We start from the raw sequence: 24,694 nt of genomic DNA, 5'->3' as shown, positions 1-24,694 counted from the left end.
ACGTACGTAGTACGTATATATATATATATATATATATATATATATATATATATATATATATATATATATATATATATATATATATATATATATAGTCTTCAGCACCTGTATTTCGTTTAGCACTAAGTAGAAATTAATGCTTCCAACTGCATTACTAAACAAGAGTTCCGAGATCTCATACCTCCATGAAATATGGGCTTGAATGTAAATGTAAATTTCTTCTTTAATTACGCAAATGACCTCTGCATTAACATAATATATGCATCGTGATGTTAACTTTGAATTAACTTAAAGATGTCCCAAGTATGACATTCCCATCATTCACCATGGAGAAATCATAGATTTTTTGCATTAATTATGCAAATTAGGTCATCATTTGCATAATTAGTATCTGTTGATGTTCCATCTGCCATAGGTTACATACATTACATGTATGAAAGTTCTATAATGTAAAACACTGTAATTATAGAATTTTCTCATTAATTATGCAAATAAGGTCCTCATTTGCATAATTTGCAGTTAATTATGTACATCTCTCTGTCAGATACCTACACACCAAAAATGATGAAAATACATGTTCCTATCTGGACTTATTGGCTTTCAAAGATTTCGCCCGAAAGTCCCCTGCAGTTCCTGAACAAGCTGCTAGGAGGACCAAACCCACACCAATTGTTCCTGACAGGAAAGGCTATCTGTCACCAAAAATTCAAGACCATAGTATGTTCAGGACCAAAGATACAAAAACCGGAAGTTCTGCTGCAGTACCAAGGTCATCCACCAGGAGGCCCATATTTGACCTTGACCTTTGTCTTCCTAAGACTTATCAGCATACCAAATATCATCACAATCCATAAAGGCGTTATGAAGTTATGCTGACTATAAAGTTGCGGAAACACACACAGACACACAGACAGACGCCGCCAAAAACAATACCTCCATTTTTCATGGAGGTAACCAGGGACCTTTGTAAAGAAAGGACAATATTTCTTTTTCTTTTCTAAACGTTCAAGTTCTATTCGAATGGACCTGTACAGTTAAGTAGATTTTATTGTACTTACTTGTTCATTTAGGTGGACTGTCCTGTACCTTTGTACAGCTAGGTGGATCGGTCTATGTAGTTAAGTGAACTTTCCTGTACTTGGTTGTATAGTTAGGCGGACCTGTGCAGTTAGGCGGACTGGTCTGTAGTTACCTATACAGTTAGGTGGACTAGCCTCAGCTCACCTCTACAGTTAGGCGGATTGACTTGTACAGTAAGGTGGACTCTCCTGTAATGACCTATAAAGTTAGGCAGATTGGCTTGTGCAGTTAGATGGACTGTCCTGTACTTACCTGCACAGTTAGGTTGACTGGCCTGTACAGTTAGGCCGACTGGCCTGTACTTACCTGTAGAGTTAGGCGGAAGAGCCTGTACAGTTAGGCGGACTGGTCTGTACAGTTAGTTAGACTTTCCTGTACTTACCTGCACAGTTAGGCGGACTGTTGTCCCAGCTGGGTGGAACCCCTGCTAGACAGGTGAGGTTGGACACTCCTGTCATGGTGAAGCCCGGCTCACATTGGTACAAAACTACATCCCCGACAGCCGTTCCGTTTCCTGTCCTGTCAGCGTTTACTACGTCAGGTAGAGCCGGACAGGTATCGGCAACTATAGCTGGATCGAAACACAGCATAGTGTATGCTTATAATAATTGAAAAGATATAACATAATACCACACAATAAAACATAATATACATGTAATACGGCACAATAAAACGTGACATAACAAACATGACATGATATAACATGATACAACACAACGTAACATACCAGAGCATAACATTAACATAACACCACAACATACAACGACGTAACATAACATAACATAACATAACAAAACATAACACAACATACAACGACGTAACATAACATAGCATAACATAACAAAACATAACACAACATACAACGACGTAACAACTAACATAACATAGCATAACATAACAAAACATAACACAACATACAACGACGTAACATAACATAGCATAACATAACAAAACATAACACAACATACAACGACGTAACATAACATAGCATAACATAACAAAACATAACATAACATAACATAACATAACATTGACATAACATAACATAACATAACATAACACAACATAAAACAACATAACATAACATAACATAACATTGACATAACATAACATAACATTAACATAACACAACATACAACGACGTAACATAACATAGCATAACATAACATAGCATAGCATAGCATTTTAATAACATAACATTGCATTAGACATGAGGACAAAACTACAGACAACTGTCCTTTGAGTATTATAAATATACTATTCTGCACCGCAACCCAGTTTTTTACCCACCTGGTATCCCCTGGGATATAAAGCACCATACAGCGACATACAACAGTACTGCAGCCGGTGCCATGGCCTCACAGGCCTGCAGGAGGCCAGTCAGTTCCGGGGAGACAATCACCCACTGTCTGTACAGGCAAGAGTTTACAAACCTAAGGAAACACAAAAAAACGAATAGATTACGAAATTGTGAAAATAAGTTATATTCTTATAATTACAAACCTAAATCGAGCATTATGTAGACTGATACAAATATAAGTTAAGAAGAATTCTCACTACTCACAACTTCCGTATTTTAATTGTAACTCTTTTGACATTGATAAACATAGGTCTCGCAATTTAGCCATTGCGGCTGCCAGAAGTCCTGCCAGTGCTTGCTATGTTCCTGTTTAATAAACCAGCATACTCCTATTTCTCCTACCACTACGACTACATGTACTACATGTACTACCACTTTTACTACTACTATCACTACTACTACTACCACTATTTCTACTACTACTCTGTGTTCTGCTACCATAAGTGCCTATATATTCACCTTGCATCGAGCAATACCGTTAAAAAGCAATTGATTGAATGCCCAAAAATCATGCGTCATAGAACATATCCACCTGTGCCCCCCTCCCCACTTCCCTCCCATAACATCACCACTCCACACCTCATTGACTTTGATCTATGGCTGACACATTTAGAGACTCGAGCTCTGACACGTAGCAGGAAACGGTAAAAATTCCGCACATTTCACCTCCACAAAAGGCCTGCATACCGCAACACATCAAAACACCCTCCAGTACGTATACAGCCATTCACAAATGGTTCATATAAATAAATAAATTCAGTGAGAAATGAGTGCAGTGACTCAGTTATGTTGCCGCCGCGCCGCGTGCCTGCGAAGCTGGTGTGTTACGCCAAAATGCGGCTATACAGATACAGAAATGTATCTGTATCAGTATAGCCGGTATAACCGCCCTTCGGCGTAACACACCAGCTTCTGTATCAGTATAGCCGGTATAACCACCCTTCGGCGTAACACACCAGCTTCTGTATCAGTATAGCCGGTATAACCGCCCTTCGGTGTAACACACCAGTAGGTAGATATTTAATGTAGTCTCATAGCATTTTTCTAGGCCAAGGGACCGTGAGTTGTTAATTCACAGTGTTAAATGGCACAGCAATGCAAGACGGAGGCGAAACCCTCTCTTTGCTTTACCTCCCCAACCGAAGTGAAGTACCCATTTTTACACCTGAGTACAGTGAAGAAAAAAAAATATCATAAAATGTGCTTTTCCCGAAAGCATAAGATCGGTGGCATGGTAGGATTCGAACCCAGGACCTCTAGGTTCTGGGCCAAACACTCTACTGTTACGCCACATGACTCGACAATAAATCAGAATAGACCCCACAAGTGCTCGGGTAGAATATTTTAAAACGTTTGTTGTCACGGAAAAGAAGCGGGCAGAATGAATACCAAAACCGTGCCTTAAACGTAGGCAGAACTCACTACAAAGCCCCTCAGCTCCTTGTCGTTCGTTCGTTATCTTTGTGTAAATCATTACTTTCAGGGCTTTTTTATTTTTTATCCAATTTTCCATGAAACGGGGGTTATACGTGCTTGCATCAAATGCTAGTCTTTTTTTTTTGGAGCGAGATTTTTACGGCTGGGTGCCCTTCCTAACGCCAAACCAACCCCTAGTAGGACCCAGGATTCCTCTAGCTGAGGGGGAAAATACTTGTAAGGTGCCTCTACCAAACAAAAAACGTCAGGGTACATGTCTGGGTCCAACCCTGGCGATTGAACCTGGGTCTCCTTGCTTGACAGTCGGATGCTCTATCCACTACACCACACAGACGACACTCTTGTTTATTACCCTTGTAAAAAAAATATGGTACATAGATTCCATCACGTCTCGTAGATACCATACACTTCTTCCAAATAACGTACGTGTCTTTGGTATGAAGACAACATCTTTTAAAACAAACACACCTGTCTGTGGTGACTACTAAACCTGTCATCTGAGCCGAGCCTGAACTTTACCTTGTCTCCGCACCTCATTTGTTTCTCCATTATCCCTGTATTTACTTTCTCCACACACATAGTCGTTCGTCAAAGATGACTGGAGGTTAGGCCACAGCAAGTACTTAGTAATTTCTATGGATGACATCAGCGCGCGCATTAATTTTCGCCTGATTTCGGTAAAAAAACAAGCAATTTTGTGTCCCTCTGACAGTAGTCAACATGTCGAAAATGGGCAAAGATGTCTGTTGCCATGCCGAAACGTGGATGACAGATATCTGTGAAGAGACGAGACAAAAAAAGGCTCTGATTTAATGTTTTTTTTTTACTATGGTGCAGTGATATGTGATGGTAGCTATGTATATGTGATGTTCTCACTGAATCAAAACCATTTGTTTAAATAATTGAGTCAAAGTTTGAAAATCTAGGAAGCTTGTTTTTTTTGCGGCCTGCTTTGTTTTTTTTTGCCCGCTCGCATTAGATTTGGAGTCTGTGGAGGATGTAGAAGGTCTCCCGTGCTCTTGCCCGAGCGTAGGGTGGTGCCCATTCCCATTTCGTAGCCATTGGGCGACACACAATTGTGCAACGCACTACAGCAGGGGGCTAGTCCGCTGGTAGTGCTGTGTGTTTGACCTTTCCACACTCTTTCTCATATGTACTGAGTGCTAAGCAGAGAAAGAAGTGTGTACCATTTTTAAAGTCTTTGGTATGACCCGGCTGTAAAAATTTGAACTCACGACCTCCCAATTACAAAGCGAGCACTCTACCAATTGAGCTATTGCACCGGTGGAGGATGTTATCCATAAAATTTACTTGCTGTGGCCTTAACTGCTGGGAAAGTCGCAGTAGTTTGCACTTGAACAGGCACGCCAATGATCCTTATATCCAGGGAGCGGTTGGAACTGTGCGGGCGGAAAGGTTAAATTGTTGCTGCGCTCCTGAGCACGAGATAAAAGCACCTTTTAAACATCTCGCGCTGACAGTTCACAGAAGTTAAATGTTATCTATTTAAGGCTTAAGTTTTGAGTGCAGTAGCTCAATCGGGTAGAGTGCTCGCTGTGTAACCGGGAGGTCCCGGGTTCGAGTCCTGACAATGCCATCGATGTTATGCCCTAGGGAAAGGCACTTAACACGACTTTCATCACTTAACTTAAGTGAAATGAGTATTGTCCTGTCCTGTGACGGCAAAGAAATAAGTTGATATAACTTGAGTGTGCTGCCACCATGTCTAGTCATGAAATGTTAGAATATGAAAAAAAAAATAACCGGGAGGTTTCGAGTTCAAATCCCGTTCATCATCATCATGCCATTTTGTCACTGCCATTCATTCGACACTAGATGTAAAAATTATACGTATTTATTTATAAAGCTTTTTTTCATAATTGGTGGAAGAAATGACATAACAGGTGACTACAACCTATTCAAGATGTCAAACCTGAGACCAGACTGTAAGGTTTGAACCACTCACACCGTAATGAACCCCTACTCTTTTCAATAAGTGTGGTGGGATCTTTAACGTGCTAGAGGTGTGGCTCTTCTAAAACACAGGACCTCCGGTTTGACGTCTTATCTGAGAGGACCCCCCTTACCGAAGCCAGGTACTCCTTAACACTAAGTCAAGAGAGGAATTAGGTATTAAGTCCCTTTCCAAAGGACACAACAGTGGGCCCTGGCAGACCCCTCAATCTTTGGATTCTGAGTCAACAACCCTAACCACAAAACCACCTTTAGGCAACCAGTGCAATTTTAGGGAGGCAAAAAGTTATATTGTGTGCCCATTCTTCTTGTAATGTGAGTCAATCTTATCCTATCGAGCGTACTGAGGCCACACCGACTTAATTTATAGATGACATCCTCTGAAAACCCACAAACTAATGCGCGCGGACGAATAAAAAAAATCCGGCCAAAAATTAAAAAAAAAGGCTCCTAATCCACAAGAATACATAGCTGGTTTTGTGAATTTGCGGCACTACTTAGCAACGTATACGACACATGCTGGCTTTTTGCGGAATTTATAAATCGGCACTGTACGTATGTACTGAGTTCCTGAGTCGTGGAACTTCGGTAGCCTGGGTGCCCGGCTCCGTATTGTCGCTAACGTATACGACAAGCCGGCACATGCTGGCTTTTTGCGGAATTTATAAATCGGCACTGTACGTATGTACTGAGTTCTTGGGTCGTGGGGCTTCGGTAGCCTAGGTGCCCGGCTCCGTATTGTTTTTAACTACCATGGAGTACCCAGGCTTAGAGCCAGGCGAGAGGCTCGGAGGACTCGGTCTTTTTTTTGGATCAGTCGAAAATAAACGCACGCGTGGATGTCATCCATAAAATTTAGTCGGTGTGGCCTGATATAAGAAAAAAAAATATATCTGTGAGGCAAAAATGCGATGTCGCTGACGGAAAACGATTGGTTGCGCTATCTCATAATATATGGCCGGTTTCAAACACTTAAAAATATGAATCATAATGACAAAAATGTGCTAAGAAATGGCAATTTATGTCAATATCAGACAGATTTCGTCAACCAGAATGTTTTATTTTTTGTTTCGCCGTCCTAAAATTACACTAGACGCCTTTAAAGTGTTGATGGTTGTACGTCTAAGGGCTCTTTGCTTCGCAAACATTATCTGCTGTCAACACCTGAAACCCCAAACAGCGCGAACCGAACGCTCCAGTTTACACTAGGAATGTTTCCCTTTCACTCACGGGCTTGTCAGGCCACAGCAAGTCATTTTCATGGATGACATCAGCGCGCGCTTGATTTTGGTAAAAAAACAAGAAATTTTGTTACCCTCTGACAGTGGTCAACATGCCAAAAATGGGCAAAGATGTCTGTTGCAATACCTTACAGTTGATATACTGTTTATTGTTGATAATGGCGACATATTGTTATGTATTGCCAGGCTAACACGGAATCTGGGTTAACTTATTTAGGCCACAGCAAGTAAGTTTTATAGATGACATCAGCGCGCTCATTAATTTTCGCCTGATTTTGAAAAAAAAGAGAAGTTTTGTTGCCTTCTGACAGTGGTCAACATGCCGAAAATGGGCAAAGATGTCTGTTGCCATGCCGGAAGGTGGACGGCAGATAAATATGAAGAGAGGAGACAAGAAAAGGCTCGGATTTAATGTTTTGTTTCTTACTTTGATGCAGTGATATGTGATGTTGGCTGTGTATATGTGATGTTCCTACTGAATCAAAACCATCTCTACAATGATTGAGTCAAAATTGTAAAATTTAGGAACTTTGTTTTTTTTTCGGCCCGCCTTGTTTTTTTTTTCGCCCGCTCGCATCAGATTTCGAGTCTGCGGAGGATGTCATCCATAAAATTTACCTGCTGTGGCCTTACGCCATCTTCTAGAAACTTGAAACACGCTAAGCTTCGTGAAATATTCCGGATTAGAGGTTACTGATCAGGTCATGCCTAGTCTTGTCACCTCACCAGGGTCAAAACTATAGGCAGAACTAGGAAGTAAGTTATCCAAATGAAGAGAAAGAAAGAAACTAATATGATTTAGACAAATCTACATAATGGACAGTGGAGGACAATGGGTTGAGTATTCTAGAAGAATTTGGAAATGGTTATTCGTTGACAGACATGTTGTAATATAGTCTAATGTATATATAGGTTAGGCGACACCAATTTAAGTTCTTGGTTAACGGATTTTTCTAGAAAAATAATGGAGCGGGCGGGCGAAAAAAACAGGTCTAGGCATCCTATTATGGCCCAAAATGATACGATAGGAGCCATGAAGTCAACACAAAAGGCTGGTTCAAAATTTAAACAATGAATTTTGAACTTTTAATGTGATCACTGCACTACTTTTATTGTGATTTACTGCATTGAAAGATGAAATAATTGTAAACACTAGGAAGAAAAGGACTGTTTTCAACTGTTCAGGGTAAAATATGAGCATTTTGCAGTTGATTCTGAATTTTTTTTTTTTTGCGTACGTAAGACCGAACAAGCTGCGTAAGACCGGACTGTAAGGTTTTATCCACTCATTCACACACTCTTCTTTAACGTGCGTGGGGTGTGACTCTCCCTAAACACGGTACCTCCATTCAACGTCCTATCCGAGGGACGTCTCTAAACGAAGCTAGGTTCTCATTTCCAACTGAGTGAAGTGAGGAAAGCCGTGTAAAGTGCCTTTCCCAATGGGCACAAGATCGGTGACATGGGTAGGATTCGAACCCATGACCTCTTAGTCCTGAGGCAAATACGCTACCGCTACGCTACCTCACCCACCTATTAACACCCTCAGTCATGCATGACGTCTCAGTCATGCATTCTATAAACATTCTACCTCACCAGTTTGTGTTCTATAAACACCTACCTTAACATTATAACTAGTAACGTGTGGTCATGGAACGTCCTGTCTCATAAGTTCTATGATTATCGCCCGGCGTCTGTTATTTTCGTCCTTTTGAAACGTGCCCTAGGTTTATAAATATCCACAACTGTTGAACAAGATTTAAAGTGAATATAGGCAATGGTGGTTATTGCAAAAAGCTCTGTATTGAACTTCTGTTCCTTGTTTTACGTTTTTTGTTGTTGTTGTACAATGTGTCCGTTATAATTTGCTATGTCTTTTTGTTGTTGTTTTTTATATAAAAACACAGTTCAGAGAGATAAGAAAAAATTATGATTCAAACTTTAGCACTAGAAAAAATTGAAACATTCTCTTCACTGATGAAGAGTGTCAGACAGACACTCGAAACGCCTGCTTATAAATTGTTTCAATTTTTTTTAGTGGTAAAGTTTGAATCGCCACTGTATTTATCATCTGATTAATAATATTGGCAAATTATGAAATAACAAAACGATGACTGGAAGTTAGTTAAAAGTACAAACATTCAGTGGAGTAACGGCCCAACTGTTTGGGTAAAGTACTGTTCGACACATAATCAAGGTGCATTCATGAATATGCAACAGTCATAAAATATCAACATACTGCCTTATCCAAAAGACAGGTATGCGTGTATGTGCGTCACTTATCAATGCCATTATGATAATACAGGACTTAAAAAGATACACTGCATGCTCTATTTGGCCACAATTCGCAATGCCTTCTTATACCTATCAAAGGACAATATTTAAAATATTCTGACAGAAAAGACATGTATTGAATGGTTATTACCCTGACAGAGGCCGTTCTGATCGCGAATACTCACATTCAGAAGTACATAGTAACAAGAGTAAGGTGTAGAGTTCAAGATTTGTTCCAACACAAGAAGGAAACTCACCATAAATTTTCGGACTATTTCGTCAACTGTCGTCAGATGTATGATGTAATCGCTGACTCCCCGGAAGCCGGAAATGTGGTGAGTTTTCCTTCTTGTATTGAAACAAAGCTTGGACTCTATAACTATGGATTCTACCATGAGCTTTCATTCTAAGAGTTGGGTCTAACATGAGCTGTAACGTTGCTGTTTTCACCCGTTTTGTCTGCTCTTCTGTCCTGTTTACTGGAGCAGATCCCCACCTGCATTAGGCCATGTCGATTTGATTATACGAGGGGTGTTCAAAAAGTTCTCGGCCTCACCTAGAAAATAAAGGTCAAACTCCTATTCTTTAGTATAACTGTATACTATGATGTCTTACATCACTGCACACAAAAATTCAAATTTTTGTATTCATTAATTAGCACGTGACGCCCCGTGAAAATGGGGTGGGTGAGGGCAAATCACAAAATGCCCGCAAAAGAAGCGTGTGCTGTGATCAAGTGTATCGATAAAAAAGAAAGTCTCCTAAGGACATCCATGAAGACATGGTCAAGACACTTGGTGATGACTCCCCTTCTTATTTAAATATAAAGAACGGGGTTACTAGCTACAATCGCGGCAAGGAGAGCACAAAAGATGAACATAGGTCAGGATGCCACAAATCAGCACCACGGACAATCCAGTTGAGGCCATCCATCACATGATAGTGAATGACAGATGTGAGACTGTCCAACATGTAGCAGGTTCTTTGGCCTGTGTTATGACTCAGTTCACATTATTTTGTCGAACATCCTGGGGATGAACAAACTGTCTGCATGGTGGGTGCCTCGAATGTTTTTTGAACATCAGAACTTAAACAGGCTTGACATTTCAAGGAACGAATTCAGTCCAATTCATGCAGTTTCCTCAAAACATTTGTCACTCAAGATGAGCTGGGTTCACCACTTTCACCCCGAATCAAAACAACAGAGCAAACAATGGATGAAGAATTTTTCCCGCCCCCCAAAGAAGTTTTAGCGAGTTTCGTCCGTTGACAGGGTTTTTGCCTCTGTTTTCTGGGACAGTAAGGAAGTAATAATGATTGACTACATGCGAAGGGCTTAAAGCATCAATGGGGAGTACTATAAAACAGAATTACGACATTTGAGGGCAACGATCAAAGAGAAAAGGAGAGGAAAGCTCCGAGCTGGCGTGATGAAAATGCACCTGTCCACACAACACAGGGGTCAGCGACAGAAGCAAACGAATTTGGGTTTGCAGTCTAACCCCACCCTTCCAATTCACCTGACCTAGCACCCTCGGACTTCTACCTGTTTCCTAAACTCAAGTTCCACTTACGTGGTCAACGTTTTGATGGTAATGATGACGTCATCTATGCGGTATAGGCCAATCTGGGGGGTCCAGATGCAACCTTCTTCCACAAGGGGAAAATAAAGCTGGAACATCACTGGACCAAGTGCATTGCAGTTAGAGAGGACTATATTATAAAATAGTTTAAGAAAAATTTTACTGCCCTGACGTTTTCTAGGTGAGGCCGAGAACTTTTTGAACACCCCTCGTATGGATGACATCCTCTGGGAACCCCAAAACTGATGCGAGCGTGCGAATAAAAAAAGTTTGCTTTCGTTATGAAATATACGTGGTTTTTAAGGTTGAACAAATGACACAGAGCATGGTTTGGCGAATAATCTATTCTTCAAATTCATTTCTTTACATTTTCGTTTAATTTAGGCATTCTACAACATTGGTATCCTTTTCCAATTTTTTTTATCAGCCTATGGTATATATTTGCTCATTTTGCAACTGTTTTGTACGATTTACAGTATAATTGAAAACCTTTTTTTGAGGGGGGGGGAACGGCCGAAAATCCATGCGCGCGCGGACGTCATCTATATGATCAAATCAACTTGGCCTTATGCCAAAAAACAGTTACTCAAGCAACTGGATATGATTTTGAAAACGTCAGACGTTTCAGCTAGTATCCACTAGCTTTCGTCAGTGACTGAGAGACCAGAGGGGAAAGCAGGTTTATATACACAACCTGTTGATTGATATGCAAATAAGGTGAAGACAAATTTTTGGAAGTCGAAAAAGGAACAAAAGTCAGACAAGTCAAGACAAGATGATGCAAATTAGTCTGAAAGCTCCTGTTATACAGGACAGGAGCTTAAGTGTTGTCTGACTTTTGTTCCTTTTTCGACTTCCAAAAATTTGTCTTCACCTTATTTGCATATCAATCAACAGGTTGTGTATATAAACCTGCTTTCCCCTCTGGTCTCTCAGTCACTGACGAAAGCTAGTGGATACTAGCTGAAACGTCTGACGTTTTCAAAATCATATCCAGTTGCTTGAGTAACTGTTTTTTGGCATATCGTATTACCTGGATGTCTAACCTTCATCGACGCAACTTGGCCTTAGTAACGCGTGGTCATAGAACTTCCTGATTCAAAAATTCTATTAACCCGGCGTCTGTTATTTTCGTCCGTTTACCAAAAAAAAAAAAAATAAAAATAAACCATACTGTAAATCGTGCAAAATGAGCAAATATGTATTACTAAGTTGAAACAAAAACATTTGAAAAAAAGATACCAATGTCGTAGAATACCAAAATCAAACGAAAAAAAAATATGAAAAGAAATGAATTTGAAGACTAGATTATTCACCATACCATATTCTGTGTCATTTGTTTAACCTTTCTGACCACGTAGATTTCATAATGAAAACATTTTTTTTTCAAAACTTTTTTTATTAGCACGCGCGCATCAGTTTTGCGGTTCCCAGGGGATGTCATTCATATAATCAACTCAACATGGCCTTAAGCAGGCGCGTGGATCGACTCCACCATTACTGACCGGTATGGTAATTAGACACACGATCTGAGGGTGTTGAGGTCCAAGAAAAGACAAATAGGAAAAGTAAATAGACATCAAATACAATCCAAATATGGCTATGCTGCAGTGGATTTATCGCTAGCGTTCCTGACTTTTGGTGTTTATTTCAAATGGAATCCGATATTCTGGGTTAAAAGTATACACGTGTTCTAGTCAATTGCACGCGCAAAATACCCCTTCTTTCCAAAACAACAGCTTCACAGGTACGCGGCGCGGCGGCAGCTGGCTACATTACACCGATCAACTTGTTACACCTAGCCTCTAAACATCGAATTCTAAACATTGTATAAAGCTATGTATTGATAATGCCCCTACTGTACCTGGTGACAGCGAGTTCCACTCTAAGATAGTTCTAGGAAAGAATGAGTTTTTGAACACCTTAATCCTATTTAGAACTCTGATATTCGGAGGCATGACTATTTCTTGTTCTTTTCTGAGCTGGTATTAGATACACCTGATTTCCACCTGAGTGTAAAGTGCCCAAGGGCACAAGATCGGTGACAATGTGGGAATCGAACCCACGACCTCTGGGGTGCGAGCCGAGCGCGCTACCGATTGCGCCACACGACCCCATGATGTGATATTAAACGCCTATTATATGTGATATAAAACGCCTTATTTCTCTATCTGACAGGGAGTCTGTCCAAGACATGATACAAGCACACATTACGTACAACTCCGGATCCAGCACATCCTATCCCAACTGTACGGTCAACTGAGTCTTGTTGACATTCTCGTAGGCCACGTTTCCGTTGAACGGACACACGATACCCCTCTCTCTCAAAAATAAATGTAGGCCACTTTCACAAAATAAACTGATGCAAAACGTGCATCAGGCGTACTTACGGGCCCTTTAGAATGGAACTCGTTGCCAACAAGCACAGTTGAAGCATAATAACAAGAAAGCTTTAAACAATTACTGCATTTAAATGTACTCTCAAAGCAGAGGTTTGGGTTGGGGTTATTTTGGGCGTGTTTTCAGACTGTCTTTTTGGGGTTTCCTTTTTACCCTGGACTGTTTTTTCTGGGTTGGGTGAAAGAAAAATTCCAGTGCGAAAAAGAAACCCCGATAAAAAGTCTAAAACCACGCCAAAAATAACCCTAAACCCGAACCTCTGCTTGGAGAGTAATTTAAATATGCAAAGAGGGCGTAACAGGTTGTTTGGTGTAATATAGCTAGCTGCCGCCGTGCCGCGTGCCTGCGAAGCTGTGTTAAGTCGAAAGGGGGTTATACCGGCTTTACAGATACAACTACCCTTCACACACATCCCTCCCCCCCCCCCAACTCGCCATTTGCATTGGTTACGCTTTTTACAGAAACCGATTCTACAAACATTATTGTCAAAATCCTTTAGTAGGGGGTATTTCAAACTGCTCTAGATGTTTCAGCTATCTAAATATTCTCCATCTGTATAAGCAGCGTTTAAGTCGGTGTAGAATTAACATGTTACGGTTGATATACTGTTTATTGTGCTGAGAATGGCGACATATTGTAATGTATTGACAGGCTAACGCCAGATCTGGGTTAGTTTATTTAGGCCACAGCAAGTATTTTTTTATAGATGACATCAGCGCACGCATTCATTTTCACCTGATTTTCGCAAAACAAAAATGTTGCCTTCTGACTGGTCAACATGCCGAAAATGGGCAAAAATGTCTGTTACCATGCCGGAAGATGGACGGCAGATAACTATAAAGAGAGGAGAAAATGCTCTGATTTAATGTTTTGTTTCTTACTTTGATGCAGTGATATGTGATGCTGGGTGTGTATATGTGATGTTCCCACTGAATCAAAACCATTTGTACAATGATTGAGTCAAAAACTTAAAATGTAGGAACCTTGTTTTTTTTCGGCCCGCCTTGTTTTTTTCGCCCGCTCGCATTAGATTCGGGGTCTGCGGAGGATGACATCCATAAAATTTACTTGCTGTGGCCTTACAGCGGTAAAAACCATGATATTCTACACCCTGACAAGCTAAATGCAGGCTTAAGAAAGAATTACTGGTTCTTAATTGTAATTGTAGACATAAAATGAGGGGTTTGAAAAAAAGCAAAGCAGTGTTAGGTTTATGTCACACAATAGAACCAATGCGCGCAGCGCTCTGAGTATATAGTTTAGGCATTAAGTTTGCCAAACAGATGCTGTTATAATTATAAGACCGTTATTGAAAGAGCTGAAATGGCTGTATTTTAGCCTCTACCAGACTTCGGGAGGCGGCTGGAAAGAGTAGAAATCGGCCAAATAGAGAGATAACATGCCAAGGGAGTTTTTCTGCTGGAGAGAACATTTCGGGTGCGGCAAAATGTTCTCGCCCAGCAGACAAACTTCCCCGGCATGTTATCTCTCTATTTGGCCGATTTCTACTCTTTCCAGCCGCCTCCCGAAGCGTAGAGGCTAGCTGTATTTTACAAATAGAAACCATGAGGACATACGAAGACAACGCCCCTGGTTTTGGACCTTTTTGCATGAAAACATCACTGGCATTTTTGTATGACCTGCTCAGTAAAATTTGAGAGTGTATTATTTTCCTGGCCTCTAGGCCTAGAAAAAGAAAGATGTTTCCTGTTTCCCGACCAACCCTAGAAAAAACTGTCAACCCTAGGTTACTAGTATTACCGGAACATCAATTTTCACAGGCGTTAGCTAAAGCTACACCAATTTAATTTCTTGGTTCACGGATTCACCCGCTTCATTTTTTTCTATTTACAAATAAAAAGAAAAATTCAGAATCAACTGCAAAATGCTCATATTTTGCCCTAAACATTTGAAAACAGTCCTTTTCTTCCTAGTTGTTACAGTTATTTCCTCTTTCAATGCAGTGGTATCATGAAAAGTTCAAAATTCATTGATTAAATTTTGAACCAGCCTGGTGAGTTGCCTTCATGGCTCCTATCGTACCATTTTGGGCCATAGGATGCCTGGGCCTTTTTTTCGCCCGCCCGCTCCATTATTTTTCTAGAAAAATCCGTTAACCAAGAAATTAAATTGGTGTGGCCTTAGTGGATAATTAACTTGGGTTACTAGGAAGTCGTGTGCCTATAGTTTACGTAAACCGTCAGAACCTGATACGATTGTTGCCTCAGGGTGCGACAGTTATCTCACAGACCCCGTCATTACTGATTGTTTTGATGACGAAGATAACTTATGTTTAAAAGTAACTGGTGGTACGGCTACACTGACTTAATTTTATGGATGACCTCTTCTGAAGACCCCGGGCCCCAAAATAGTGCACGCGGGTGAATAAAAAAAATCCAGCCAAAAATGCTGCTAAACCATAGGAATACAAACCTGGTGTTGTGAATTTGCGGTATTAGTAGTAGTACATGGCTACTTTTATGACAAGCCGGCACATGTTGACCTTTTGCGACATTTATTAATCGTTACTGTACTGTACTGAGTTCTTGAGCTCCGTGAAGCTTCATAGTGACCGCCGGCTCCCTACAGTCACTAGCTATCATGGACTACGGAGGATGGCACCCAGGCCAGACCCCCTGGAGGTGGTCATTTTTAAATGTCATCCATATGAAATTAAATCTAGTGTGGCCTAATCCTGTCTTGATTTTTTCCAGCATAATGTGAATGGCGCCAGTCACATTTCAGAACAAAAGAGGCTACAATCAGGACAATTTTACTCATGACTACGTACCAAAAAAGATAGGTCATAATAGGCCAGTATAGATATCTTACACATTAGTTTCGCTGTATGAAAGACTACATTGGAACAAGAGAAATAACATTTGCAAAGCAAATACATAATGTTTACCTTCGGACATGGTCTGCCCTGTTAATTTTTACTCATTGACAAACACATTCACATACAAGTATATGGTGACAGGAGTAAAGCAGACCATGAAATTGCATGTAACCCAACACCAGTCACCATGGTGACAGACGTTAACAAATCATGTCATTTCATCAGGTCAGAGGTTAGTGTTTGGAACAGAAGAGGAGGAGGAAGAAACTGAGTAAAAACAAAATGTTTTCCTTCGGTAAACATAATAATATAACAGGTTTTCATCGAGGGGCTCAATCTAATGTATCCATTTTCCCGTTTCTACGATGCATCAGTTAAATGAAATACGACATCCGTAGTCATGTAACGATGACGTGCAGACAGTAATTACAGCATCTGGGTGATATTTAGTTGACAGAGTCCCGCCCATGTAGTTATCTGAATTAGCACAAACTTTCAGAACAAAGGCGTGAGCTGAGGTCATCGTGCTGTCGGACGGACACGTACAAGCAAATTAATGCAGATAATCAAATGTAAGACTACCATAACATTACCCAACACATCTACCTTGACGTTCCATGTACTTATGTCATGCCCCGACACATGTTCTGTATATATAGGCCAATACATTTATAATGCCTGCATGCTAAAATAAAATCTTAAAATAGCCGTATAAGTAGAGTCATTGAATACTTTATCAACTACATGTATATAGTATAGCGTATTGTAGCATTTATATGCAGAACTGTAACATTCCTGGCAAGTAACTTAGTCTACACTCTGTTCAGTAGTCATAAGTATTCATAGTCACATAGAACATGTTTTGTACAGATACAACTGCTCACTGTGCTACACTTCATAAGTATAGGTTAGCGTAATGTAGAACGTACGTGTAGAATTAAAATATTTTCTAGCCAGTAGTTCTTTATAACACATATGTACCATTATGATAGACTCATACCAACTAGTAACTTTTTTATTTGCCATACATTGTACCCGTGGCAATCATTGTGCAATAAACTTTGACATGACTTTGACTAATCGTTTCACTTAGTATTTACTCGGAAATTAGGATTTTAGGTTGATGACTTTACATGTTTGATTATGGCTTCACCACTATGTGGCGAATTCATATTGTTTTACCTCGTGTTTTTTCTTCCCCGTCGTCGTTGTCGTCTGTCATTTCTTTAAATGGATTCAATTTCTTCATTTTGGGGCTAAAAAGCCTGAAATTTGGTATGGAGGTACAGTGGGCAAATACCCCAGGCGTTTTTTTTTTTTTTTCATTTTTGTGATACAGGCTCTTAGAATGGTTTAATTTGAGCTTCTTTGGCTGCGTTTGAGGTGGTAGTAGCAATTGTTTTGAAACCTGAGTTTTCTTGATAAGTCTCCTCCATACAATTTTTATGTATGAAATACATTAAACCTCCTACAAAAAAGCTTAAGTATGTATAACAACGACGTTTTCAAAGGTTGAAATGTAATTATCAAGAAATGCAGGAATCAAAGAGTTGCACACGAAGAGTAAGCAAATTTTATTTTACATTTGAAAGTTTTAAAAGAAACGTCTAAGACTATGAGTTTTAATCTTGCAAATGAGTTTTTCGGCCATGTTGATTTGATCATATGCAGGACATTTTTTTACATTTGGCATTTGAAAGTTTTAAAGTTTTAAAAGAAACGTCTATGACTACGAGCTTTAATCTTGTAAATTGTTCTTTTTTCGGCCATGTTGATTTGATCATATGCATGAAATCCTCATGGAACCTCAAAGCCGAGGCGAGCGTTCCATAAAGATTAATGTTTGCAAATAAAAGTTGATTTTATTATGACATGGTATCATGGATAATCTACTGTGGGGTTTATGTGGGGTCGTGTGGCGTAGCGGCAGAGTGTTCGACTTGTAATAAAGAGGTCCCGGGTTCGAGTCCAGCCATGCCACCGATCTTGTACCCTTGGGAAAGGCACTTTACACGACTTTCCTCACTTCGCTCAGGTGAAAATGAGTATTGAATTGTCCTGTATTCGTGCTGTATTGGTCCTTTCTTGATGGCGGCATTAATATAAGTTGAAAAAAAAAACTTGAGTGTGCCGTCGCCACGTCTGGTGATTACGTGTTGGAATATAAAAAAATCTATTCTTTAAATTAATTTCATTACATTTTCATCTTTATCGTTTGGTTTTAGCATTCTGCGACATTGGCATTATTTTTCAATCTCTATTTTTTTACAACTTACGGTATGTATTTGCTTATTTTGCACCTTTCTATACGGTTTTACTGTACAGTCCTGGGTGCCATACCACGCATGCGTACCCCAGCACAGGCCGCACAAACCCGATGTAGATCCGATGTTTATTAATCTATCGATCAAATATCATGGACAGAACAGAGCAGACAATCAAGTGCAACACGTGTATTGACGTGGGAGATTTCAGGTTGTTTAAAACATACTATACCACTCTTATCAGCGACAACTGCACACAGGCAGCCACCAACAACACAAGATATTCTGCCTCGCTTGTACTGGCAAATCGAGATAAAATTCAGAGGTAAACTTTCTCTATTGTAAGATTTAGTTTACAGTGTTGTGAAAATGTTTCAAAATATACAGTCCAAATAAGAATATACAGGATTGTTTATTGATTTATAAAAAAGTAAAGGGACTTCTATATGGTCTTCTACAACTAAAGATCTAACAAACCTAAATACATGTCTATATGAGGGTAAATAGGTAGTTTGAGTTTACACAAAATTTTGCTGGCTTGGTTAAATTGGCGGTGTTCGGAAACTGTCGGGCAGACCGTCTGCTAAATTGGCGATTTAGTCAGAGTAGGAAGGTACGTAGGCAGAGATTCTTATTCTTAATAGCCTCTCTTTTCTTGTGTGGAACGGGGGGGGGGCATTTTGTCGCATAGAGTACAAGTATTATTATATTTATAGCCATATTTGTATTGATCCTGTACCCTTGCAGAGTGAAACAACATCATGGATACAAAACATGCATGCGTGCTGATGTTCCTTCTGGTCACCATGGGGATATTTGGATCAACAGAAGATTCATGTGACTGTTCTATGGTTCGTGACTGCTGGTGTCGCCGTCTGAACCTCACTGCCATCCCACAGAACCTACAAAGAGCAGGTCACATTGAAGTATTATATCTACAACATAATCTAATCACAAGTTTAGATCAGTTCAAGTTCCATTCTTTACAATACTTGAATACGTTAAATCTCGACTACAATTTACTAACAAACTTGAAAAATGACATTTTCACAGGCCTGGGAAACTTGAAAACTCTTTCCATGAGCTATAATGGCATTAATAGTATCGAGGCAGGAACTTTTAATACGTTGTTAAAATTAGAATGCTTGTACCTGAATGACAACAAGCTAACAGACCTCAAATCTAATACGTTAATGGGGTTAGAGAATTTGCGAACACTTCACCTTAGGAATAACAACATATATATTATTCAGGATGGGGCGTTTAATTCAACTTCAAGACTTGAAACCTTAAAATTGACTCGGAATAAACTCACAGTTGTTAGAGCTGGGATGTTTACAGGGTTGGATAACTTGAAAAACTTGGCTCTACACATGAATGCCATAAGTGACATCCAGGCTAAAACATTTGTTCCAACTCCACGGCTTAAAACCTTGTATCTGTGTGTCAACAAGCTAACAAGGCTCAATGCTAGCATGTTTACAGGGCTAGGAAACTTACTGTCCCTTAATATTATGCATAATCAAATCTCTGTCATTGAAGAGGGAACATTTGCAGAGCTTACAAGTCTCTCAAAGCTCATTTTGCGAAACAACAAGATCAAGGTGTTTCCCATTGAACATTTGTCAAATTTGCAAAACATTTCTGATCTTTACCTGCAATACAACCAAATGGAAGTACTTCCCATGATGGCCCATAAAAAGTTGTCATCTATCTCTAAGGTAGACATTAACAACAACCCCTGGCAGTGTGACTGTAGCATGCTTCCCTTTAGGTCGCAAATGACGGGGTCTAATTATTTTGAGAACCAAATCATTTGTTCCAAACCTGACAACTTCTATGGGCGCAAACTGAAGGATATCGATCTTCAGATGTATTGTGATCGTGAAGAACCGAACATTGTCAGGTCTGAGAGAAACAAATATTACAACTCATCAACAAAAGAACTGAACATTGTCAGGTTTGAGAGAAACAAATATTATAACTCATCAACAAAGGAGGAGAGTCTGGTCTGTGAAGCTTCAGGTGTCCCCACACCAACGATCACTGTGATCTGTCCCTCTGGATTGAACAAAAGCGTTCGAGCAGGGGGGAGGGGGGCTACCTATGGTACCATCGGCATGAACGTTAGCGCAGATGTAACTGGTCTGTATGTTTGTATAGCAGCGAGTTCTTATGGCTTCACATTTTCCACATTGTCTGTAGAACTCCATCTTGACAAGTTGAACAATCTTACAATACAAGGCGGCAAACCAGAAAACAGCGGTAATCTAGAGTCAGCCCCTTGCTTCTCCCTAACCGTTCTTGTTGGATCTGTTTGTATCACTTTATCTGGCAATGTACTCTTTTGCATCATGCTCTTCGTGGTATGGTACAAAAGGACGGCAACGAATCGGTCTTTACATCAAAACCCCGGCGTTGTTTCAAATACCACAAACAATGTGTCAGCTAGCAATGACACTGGACTCGCGGTAGTCGCTTCGTCTGCAGATTTACGTAGAAACCCATGGTATGACTCTGAGACATCGGTCTCACAGCATACATACGACAATGCGGATATCCCAACACCACAGCATATATATGACAATGAAGATATCCCAACATTAAACCCTACAGATACAAACTCAAATGGCTCCCCAACTGCAAATAACACGTCTACTGTAACAGATAGCCTAGGTCACAGGGCAATGGTTGAAACTCTGGTTGTAAGTACATCATTAACAAACCCGCAATATGACAAAGGGACAGCTGCTGTTACAGCTAGCAAAGATCAGACAGCATTGGATGAGTCTAAGGTCATCACTAAACACTTGGTAAATCCACAGTATGAATTAACAGCCGCTGGCTCACAGAACACATATGGAGATGTAGACACGTCTCCAGCTGACCATACAGTCCCAAACCCTAACGTATTGGCATCCATAAACACCAACACCAGCCTTGATCAGGCAACAGTAGCTTTGTCCCAGGCAATAAGCAGATCATTAGTCAGTACTGCACAGTACCCTATAGACCTAGCATCACACAGGGGCACAGCAACAGACAGGACAGCTGATGTAACAGCTAGTCATGATGAGACAGCATCAGGTATTGCACAGCATGACTCAGAAATAGCTGAAAACTTATCACAGCATACATATAGCAATGAGGATATTCTAGCAACAAACCCTAAAGAGCTAGCATCTGACAGGGGAACAGCAACACACAGGACAGCTGATGTAACAGCTAGTCATGATGAGACAATATCAGGTTGCTATCAGTCTGAGAGGGTGAGTAAATCCTCTAAAAACCCACATTATGGTTCAAGTACAGCTGTTTCTAGTCAGTGTCATTATCTGTATGGAGGTGAGGATGGATCACCAAGAAACTGAGCAATATTATGTAGGTATTTTTCATAACCAATAAACCGCCTTTAGGCCTCACCAATTTAATTTCTTGGTTAACGGACTTTTCTAGAAAAACATTGAGCGGGCGGGCGAAAAAAAATAAAAACAGGCCTAGGCATCCTATTATGGCCCAAAATGGTACGATAAAGCCATGAAGTAAACACACCAGGCTGGTTCAAAATTTAATCAATGAATTTTGAACTTTTAATGACGCCACTGCATTGAAAAATGGAATAACTGTAACAACTAGGAAGAAAAGGACTGTTTTCAGCTGTTCAGGGCAAAATATGAGCTTTTTGCAGTTGATTCTGATTTTTTTTTTCAAATCAGAAAAACATGAAGCGGGCGAATCCGTTAACCAAGAAATTAAATTAATGTGGCCTTAGGCGTAACACATCAGTTTTGTACGTACAGGCTGTGTAAGACAGGACTGTAAGGTATGAGAAACACACACACACACACACACACACACACACACACACACACACACACACACACCGGGATGGACCCCTAATCTTTTTGACAACTTTCTGAGTTGGTGCTCTCCTCAACCAAATATATTTATACCCGATTGTGGTAAAATCAAACCTGACTGTGGTAAAATAATTAGTCTTCGTGCAGTTGTATAATATATATTACTATATTATATAATGAAATATTATGTCTGTAACGCTGCTTTGATATTAACTGCAAAAATAGTTAGCAACGATCCACATAGAGTTAATCTATTTACATGTACTAGCAGCAGATTGTAAGCTGTAACAAATTTGATATTTTAACTAATACTGTGGTGTTTATTCTTAACGACATTATGAAATATTATCATATAGCCAGAAGAAGTATACGAGAACGATCTAACATATAGGAATTGAAATGTGGTTCTTATAGTGAAACCGAACACTACCTTTTGATTTACCTTATGTACTTTTATTTATTTTGTGAGATCTTGGTTCATTATGTACAGATTTGTTTATTTGCATTTACGATTTGTTATGAGTTCACTTTGTTCACCATTATTGTATATAGCCTAACTTTATTTGTGTTCATATTTTGTTTGGATTCTGTTATCTGTACCTTTGATTCTATTTTGTTTATGTATAATTTATTGAATCGGTGTCGTATAAGCCCACACGGGCTGGGCGCGGGAAAGCGCACGACACGAAATAAAATCGCATTCATTTATTCATTAATTCATTCATTCATTAATTAATTCATTCATTTATGCATTCATTCATTCATTCATTCACCTTCTATACTGTTGACTATATGTTAGACGAAGAAGTACTCTGTTATTATATATATCCAATAATAGTAGAGTTACAGCATCTTAATGAGGGTATTTTATGTTCTTTACTGCTACGAAGGTCCACGTCACATTTACAAAATTGTAACACCTTTTGACATTGTTCAAACCTTTATTTATATCACTGTACAGGTAGATTCTTATAATTGTTAGATCACCAACTTATCGTCTTTACACTCATCATTCTTTTATCCATTTTGTAACTATGTATGTACCAATGTTTTTATGGCTTCACCACCATATTACATAAATTTGTGAAATATTTCAGTCTTATTAATTTATATTTCGGTCCGTTAATTATTTTCGTCATTGTGAACTGTTTTGTTGAAGCACCTGCAATATCTGCGATATCTGCAATATCCGTTAAATTATTTTTAATCATTATTATTATAGCTTCATGTATTATTTATTACGTCTAAAGGATTCGGGCTCAGTAAAAGCCTACTAGTCCTCCGACCCACTCCTGTACACTGTTTATCTTTCCATAAGCTTATTTTATTCATTATCATGTTATGTGTATTGATTGTGCAAATGAAATAAAATAAACAAAACATACAAAATGTTTCCCACATTTATGATTTGTACGTGGTTGGATCTGCTTACAGGCCTCGAAATTAACTTTTCTTCCTATCGTCCCAGCACTGTCCCAAAATAAATTTTAACTTTCCCGAAATGAGGATGAACTGTCCCAACCGTTTTTTTAAGTATTGTATGAATGAAACTTGAAGTCAACTTTGTTTTACTTATGTTCATTCCCATGCACACTTTAATTGCAGAGTAGACAGGAAATTTGAGGGGTCTTTTCCGGATCCAAAAGCCGGGACGTATGCCGGATAAACAAAAGAAGGGCTGACATTCTGATGTTGATTATTTTTCTGTTGTCCCAAAAATGTCCCAAAGTGTTTTTTAGTTGTCCCGGCCTACATTCTACTGGTCAGTGGCCATCGAGACACCGTTAATTTCGAGCACTGTGCTCAGAAAAAGCTCAACCAGGATTCGTAAGACGAAAATCCCTTTTATTCTTTTGCGTAATGAAGCGGCTATCTGAAAGGTCGCCCTTATCCTAAACTTTGCAGAAGATTAGGAACACGGCGTCTTTATTGTGGTGTATCCACCGCGAAGTGTTTATCTAAGACTGTGAAAGAGCCGCTGTTTGAATGGTAGTGCTGATCAATGGCCTTGTTGTCATAAGAGAGGCCGCGGACCATTGGCTGAACACCGGCGTGTCCGTGTACATTGTGCGGGCTGACTTACCGAGGCGGAAGGCGGGGGCAGGGCGACCGGTGTTCAGCCATGTGGGCCCTCATGTCCTTTTCCGTAGAGCGTAATCGACTGTTTTAATTCTACATAGAGCGTAGACGGACCGCTCTAATTCAACGCAGAGCGGAATTGGCGCATTTTGCGTAGAGCGTATTCGCCGTTTTAATTGTACGTAATGTATCGTAAAGCGTAATCGAGAGGCTTTCGTAATTTAGCGTAGAGCGTTGTCGGGACCGCCCCCCCCCCATACAGCCCCCAGCCATATCCTTGAGTTGACACATACGTGAGAGGTC

The 24,694-nt window shown here is 39.9% G+C and overlaps 1 protein-coding gene and 1 non-coding gene across 2 annotated transcripts in view; both read right to left on the bottom strand.

The window, feature by feature from the left end:
• The window catches only part of LOC109471274 (CUB and sushi domain-containing protein 1-like), a 28,221-nt gene extending 3,785 nt beyond the window's left edge, over positions 1-24,436 (bottom strand). The window contains exons 1-3 of the mRNA XM_019770558.1: positions 24,396-24,436; positions 2,371-2,513; positions 1,463-1,651 (exon numbers count right to left, since the gene is read on the bottom strand). Of these exons, the coding sequence (XP_019626117.1) occupies positions 1,463-1,651; positions 2,371-2,513; positions 24,396-24,436 (373 nt within the window). The remainder of the gene's footprint in view (positions 1-1,462; positions 1,652-2,370; positions 2,514-24,395) is intronic.
• On the bottom strand, positions 12,989-13,063 carry Trnaa-cgc. The gene has a single exon. It is a non-coding gene; the product is annotated as a tRNA-Ala (tRNA).
• Positions 24,437-24,694: the final 258 nt, after the last annotated feature.

The sequence above is a fragment of the Branchiostoma belcheri genome, unplaced genomic scaffold (assembly GCF_001625305.1).
Source record: "Branchiostoma belcheri isolate BF01 breed outbred unplaced genomic scaffold, Haploidv18h27 scaffold245, whole genome shotgun sequence".
Classification (NCBI taxonomy): domain Eukaryota; kingdom Metazoa; phylum Chordata; class Leptocardii; order Amphioxiformes; family Branchiostomatidae; genus Branchiostoma; species Branchiostoma belcheri.
Note: the sequence above shows the minus strand (reverse complement) of the source record. Positions and strands in the feature narration are given on the sequence as shown.